The sequence below is a fragment of the Sphaeramia orbicularis genome, chromosome 6 (assembly GCF_902148855.1).
Source record: "Sphaeramia orbicularis chromosome 6, fSphaOr1.1, whole genome shotgun sequence".
NCBI lineage: Eukaryota > Metazoa > Chordata > Actinopteri > Kurtiformes > Apogonidae > Sphaeramia > Sphaeramia orbicularis.
Window position 1 is genome coordinate 7501630 of NC_043962.1, and position 6545 is coordinate 7508174.

At 39.3% G+C, this 6545-nt stretch overlaps 1 protein-coding gene across 1 annotated transcript; it reads left to right on the forward strand.

Annotated features, from left to right (window-relative positions):
• The first annotated feature begins 2577 nt into the window (after positions 1-2577).
• Positions 2578-6228, forward strand: LOC115421607 (E3 ubiquitin-protein ligase TRIM21-like). The gene is made up of 2 exons (XM_030137566.1): positions 2578-2701; positions 4057-6228. Exon 2 carries the CDS (start codon positions 4059-4061, stop codon positions 5700-5702), a length of 1644 nt encoding a protein of 547 aa, XP_029993426.1. The 5' UTR covers positions 2578-2701; positions 4057-4058; the 3' UTR covers positions 5703-6228.
• The last annotated feature ends 317 nt before the right edge of the window (positions 6229-6545 follow it).

Here is a 6545-nt window from a genome sequence, read left to right on the forward strand (position 1 = left end):
AAGCATGAATGCAACCTTGCTTGAATGCTAACTGCAAGGTCTTTGTGGAGAAATTAATGTATGAATGCATGTGCATGGTCTGGGTGCGTTTTGTTCGATTTTTTGTTTGTTTTTTTTACATTATAGATATGTGAAAATGTGTTTTTTTTTTTTACAGTTATATCTTTACTTTCGAAACAAGTTGTGTTTTTATTTTGATGTAAAAAAGCACCTTGTCACTGCCACTTTTTTTTACCAGTGTTAGATTATGTAGATGTACTTTATATGAACGCATCGTCTAAGTATCTTCAAATGATTGACACTGTCTGTCATGCTTCTCTGAGGTTTATTACAAATTCTAAAACCATGACACATCATTGTGACTTGTATTCCAGAGTGGGCTGGCCTGCCCTGTCCACTAGAAGGCTGGGACACTGGTATACCTTCATTTATACGGCCATACTTGGGCTACTGCCTTCCTATATCTGTGGTTTGATTACGAGAAGAAGTGTTGATTCTTATCGTCTGCGATCGAACGAGCATTTGTTCCTCTTTGTGCCATTTGCCAGTACAGAGCTGGGAAAAAGGGCATTTGTGTACTCTGCTCCATCCACATGGAATATGTTGCTAAAAGACTGGAAACTCTCTGAACTGATCTCCCTGAATGCTTTTAAATCCAAACCCAAAGTGCTGGAGAACAACTCAATGACTTGCATGTGTTTTTCATAGGTTGACTTGTCCTGTAAATTATTGTTTGTTGTAACTGTATGAGGTAATTGTATGTTGTAACTATGTGTTGTGTTTCATGCTGTCTCTTGGCCAGGACTCCCTTGAAAAAGAGGTTCTTAATCTCAATGGGATCCTTTTCCTGGTTAAATAAAAAAAAAAAAAAAAATTTATAAACCCTAAGCAAGATAAAACAAAACAAGACCGTATTTTGAATTTCTCCTTGGGGATTAATAAAGTAAATCAATCTATCAATCTATCAATCTATCTATCTATCTATCTATTGAAAGATAATTTTTTTAGATTTATTTACTTATTGAGACTTAATCTTGTTCAGATTATTTGACTTGTTCCAAGAATTTTCATCTTAAACTACCGCGCTGAGATATTACAACTAATTTTAAGCAATATTTATAACAAAACCAACTCCATTGTTTGAGGGTGAATATGGAGAATATGGGAACTGTTTGTCCTCAAGAAATATTACCTTGTTTTTTCTATAAATACAAATCTATTGAGTCATTAAATCTTCATACGACCATATATATGTACTGCAGTTAAAAAAAAAAAAAAAACTTACTATGAAGACTTGAAACTAGTACATTCTGCTTAAAATATGGATTTCAGCATTTATAATCCTTTCTTAATGTTGTCTTATTTTAAGAAAACTTGATAAGTGCAATTTTCTATCCATCCATCCATCCATCCATCAATCCATTAAGGACAGTGCATATTAACCCTTTATAGTTCACTCAGAAATACTCTGAAATTCAAGTTTTCCACCTTAGTGTGTTATTGGAGGACAGAACACGAATGTACCGTACTTTCTGGACTATAAGCCCCACCCACCCCATCTCCAACGTCTCACCATTGATGCCAAGCTGACGTGCAGCAGCTCTATTTCCTTCTTTGACAGCCAGATCGATCATTTGCCCAGAAAACATGAATTAGCCACATCATTTTTGAGCCGTGGGTTCACAGTGTGTGGAAAAAAGTAGCGGCTTATAGATCAGAAATTACGGTATTACTTTTGTGAATTTTTCAAATTTTTTGCTCCGCTTGGGTCTGAATTCTTCATTCATTCAACTCCACAGGTCCAGCTTCAACCCTATTTCTGAGTAATGACAAGCCCGAGGAATTTGGCCTCCCAAAACAGTCCAATTTCAATTTTAGAAATTTTTTATTTAATAGTTCTTTCAGTTTAGTTTCCAAATACCATACATTTAGTTTTCTTTATATTAAGAGATAATTTATTGACATCAGACCAAGTTTTGAACACTCCAAGCTGTCTGTGTCTGTGTCACTTCTGAGTTTAGTCTAATGCAGGGCTGTCAAACTCATTTTGGTTCAGGGGCCATATTTAGCCCAATTTGATCTCAAGCGGGCCAGACCAGTAAAATAATGACTTAATAACCTATAAATAATGACAAATCCAAGTTTTTCTTTTTTAGTACAAAACCCCCCCCAATTAAATTATGAAAATATTCACACTTCACAAAAAAAGCTGTGAAACCTTGAAAAACACCGTTCACTAGATGCAACTTGTATTCAGATGCTGACACGCTGTCAATATGCCGGTTTTACCATGTATGTGCCAAAATAAATCCCTCGTCTTTGAGACGATCCAGAAACGACGACACGTACAGTATAGCTTTAATATTCACGTGTATGTCCTGAAACCTGAAAGTATTCTGCATATTTACACCACCAGACCACCACTAGATAGACCACAACACAAAGGACCAACAGGTCTGACATGTCGTCTGTGCTCTGTGATGAAACAACACACACTTGGATTTCACCATCACATGAAACAGGAAACAGGTCAGAGGCGGAGCCACATTCCTCAGAACAAAGACCCTTTCCCAGAAATGAAAGTGAAAGTTGTTCCCAGTGTGAGCAGAGCTGCAGACTTGTCTGTGGAACCGTCGAAGAAACCTTAAACCGACTTCATCAGATCTGTTTCAAGTCTCAGCAGAGTCTTTGACAAACAGCGGTGAGTCCAACTACAGCTTTAACATCACACTTCAACTCCAAACACACAAATAGAACTGTATTTATTTCACTCCAACTCTCCTGCAATGGCTCCTATCACTGAACCACATGGATAAACCAGCAGTATTTACTAAGGGTCCAACAGTTCAGGTCGTCCACGGTGCGGTCCGTACCTCAGTTTTTGTTTGGTTTCAGCATGTTTTGTGCATGAACAGAACTGGGTTTTTTCTCTCCCAAAATTATATTTTTATTTTGTTTGTCATCAAAAACTGAATTTCACAGTAGGAACAAATTCTATCACTGTACTGAAAAAATAACTCTTTCTGTTCTGAACAATAGAACTCTTTCTTATTCCTTTACTTGTATACAGTTGTAAAAAACACCCACATGCACACATAAGGCCCAAAAGGGGCTTTATGAAAATAAATAAATTCATGTTCTGCATCGAGATGTAAAAGAAAACGGCCGTATAAAAACACCATGGTTATCTACTGTACGTATTTCCTTGTAATAGTGTGTCACAGTAATGTATGTGTCAGAGTCCTGCACCAGGTCGGGTACCCATGCGTACTTAAAAGTGAGTTACTATGTACACAATGTGGTTAACCACAGGTCAGGTTGTGGGTCTAATGTTCGCAGGTACAGGTGGGTGTGGGTTTGGAAAAGTGGTGGATCTGTGCAGGACTCTGATGTGTGCTGAGTCTAAAGGCGCTTCTCTGTCCACTGTCTCTCACTGAGGGGCGGGGCTTCCCTGCACTGCATGCTCATATGGAGAGAGAGAGAGAGAGAGATAGAGATAGAGATAAATAGATAGATAGAGAGAGAGAGAGAGGGAGAGAGAGAGAGAGAGAGAGACTTGCAGGGGCAGGCTTTCTTCTGCCTCAACAGGCGCACACACTCAGTGCCTGTACAGCAGTATATAAAGCACTAATGCAAAATCAGTTGCAAAACCTGCGGTCCATACGGGCAGATCGTCCCGTTCAGGGTGAAGTGAACAGTACACAGTTTTCCCCAGTACTGTTGTATCCCTAGTATTTACATAGATTCTATTTTATTACAGCCCATGTCCTTTAGATGGTCTGGACTTTGGTTCTACGTCTCTTCCTGCTTTTGTTTCCACTAACATTTTCTACAGTTACACTTCAATGAACTTCCAGAACATTTCAAAGTCAAAGTATTGGACTGACATCATGGATTTTAAACACTGCTGTAGAGTCATGTGACTGACCAGCCACACTTACCTGAAGACCATAAAGGACTTTTATGAGTCTCCTTATTATGAATGATCACCTGATGATAAACACTGATTATATAATTCAAATATTTCACTGATGCATCTGTTCTTTTGGTCCATAGATATGGCTGCTGCCGGTCGTGTCCGATCTGGAGATCAGTTCCTGTGTTCCATCTGTCTGGAGGTCTTCACTGATCCAGTCACAATACAATGTGGACACACCTTCTGCAAATCCTGCATCTCTGAACACTGGAGGGTTAGTGCCCCATATCAGTGTCCCATGTGTAAAGAGGTTTTCAACACAAAACCTCAGCTGAAGATCAACACAATCATCTCAGAGATGGTGGCTCAGTTCAGACATGAAGCTCAACATGAACCAAACATCTCCAGCTCAGACCAACAAGCTGCCAAACCAGGAGAAGTTCCCTGTGACGTCTGCTCTGAAACCAAACTGAAGGCCCTGAAGTCCTGCCTGGTGTGTCTGACCTCCTACTGTCAGACTCATCTGGAACCTCATCTGACACGTTCAGCACTGAAAAGACATCAGCTGATCCACCCTGTGGAGAACCTGGAAGACAGGATGTGTAGGAAACATGACAAACCTCTGGAGCTGTTCTGTAAAACTGACCACACATGTATCTGTCACCACTGCACCTACTCAGACCACAAAAGTCATGACATTACTCCTCTGAAAGATGAATATGAAGAACAGAAACCAGAGCTGAAAAAGACAAAGGCTGAAATTCAGCAGGTGATCCAGGAGAGACGACTGAAGATCCAGGAGATCCAACAGTCAGTGGAGCTCAGTAAGAACGCTGCAGACAGAGAGACAGCAGAAGGTGTGGAGGTCTTTACTGCTCTGATGGAGTCTGTTCAGAGAAGTCTGGACCAGTTCAAAGAGAAGATCCAAGAAAAGCAGAGGAGCACTGAGAAACAGGCTGAAGACTTCATCAAAGAGCTGGAACAGGAAATCTGTGAGCTGAAGAAGAGAAGCACTGAGGTGGAGCAGCTCTTAGGCTCTGAAGACCACCTCCACTTTGTCCAGAGGTTCACATGTGTCAAAGCTGCTCCATCCATGAAGACCTGGACAAAGGTCAGCATCCGTCCACCATCATATGAGGGGAGTGTGGTGAGAGCTGTGTCTGAGCTGGAGGACAAACTCACAGAAGACATGAAGAAGAAGAAGGCTAAAGCTGAGCTGAAGAGAGTCCAACAGTATGAGGTGGATGTGACTCTGGATCCAGATACAGCCTTTCCTTATCTCATCCTGTCTGATGATGGAAAACAGGTTCATGATGGTGGTGTAGAGAAGAACCTTCCAGATAAACCACAGAGATTCACTATTTATTGCAATGTTTTTGGAAAGCAGAGTTTCTCCTCAGGCAGGTTTTACTTTGAGGTTCAGGTTAAAGGAAAGACTGCCTGGACTTTAGGAGTGGCCAGAGAGTCCATCGACAGGAAAGGAAAGAACACACTGAGTCCTCAGAACGGATACTGGACCATCTGGTTGATAAATGGAAATGAGTACAAAACTTGGGCTGATTCTCCTGTCTGTCTATCTGTGAAGTCTGGTCTTCAGAAGGTGGGGGTGTTTGTGGATTATGAGGAGGGTCTGGTCTCCTTTTATGACGTAGATTCTTCAGTTCTCATCTACTCCTTCACTGGCTGCTGCTTCAGTGATAAACTCCTCCCATTCTTCAGTCCATGTAACAATGCTGGAGGTCCAAACTCTGCTCCTCTGATCATCACTCCTGTCAACACTGAGTAATAAACTCATCAAATGTACAGATTTTCTCTGATTTACTGGAGTCACTAAACTTAGTGATGATGTAAACTGTTTGAACGTGTATGAATCTGTATCCAAATGCACTTAAATACAAACATTTGTAGTGATAATAATCCTGGTTTGACAGATTCTGATGTCTGTGATTAAAATCCAATGATAATGATGGTGTTTTAATTTTAACTTGAATTCAAATGTTGGGATTGTGAATGTGTTTCCAAGATGTGATGGATTTTATACATTTAAATGATAGAAGTGTTCAGGAGAATTCAATATTCAATAATAACAGTAAAGATTCTGTTCATCAGCTTCAATAAATACAGTCATATACTGTCTTCATTTGAAATGAGAAAAACTATTAAATATTAAATGTTTGCTGAGTTGTTTTCTATTTGTTTGGAGACAAATACATGTGATTATTGTAAACACTGTAATTATTTTCACATTAGCTCAGATGGAGGTTATACCATAATATTTAAGACCAAATATATTGAAATGATTCATCATTTATTCAAATATGTTCTGATTTTTTTTTTTCCCAATATATATTTATTGTTTTTTTTTTTTTTGTTTATAGAAAAGAAAGAGACAACAAACAGAACAGAACAGAACATTCCGGCACAAATCAGAAGGAGGTGGAAAACTCAGTCAGTCAATTTAAAAAAAAACAAAAAAAACAAAAAACTATGACAGCAATATGAGTTCACATTATTCCTCTATGGAAAAGGGCTGAAATGTCCAGACCAATATATGACATAAAGGGGTTCCAAGTTGTATGGAACACTTCATCTTTGCTGTGTAACAGACTGGTTAAATAGTCCAGGGATA

Excerpts from the sequence above, each read along its gene's own strand:
- LOC115421607 (XM_030137566.1), top strand. The coding sequence starts at position 4,059 with ATGGCTGCTGCCGGTCGTGTCCGATCTGGAGATCAGTTCCTGTGTTCC.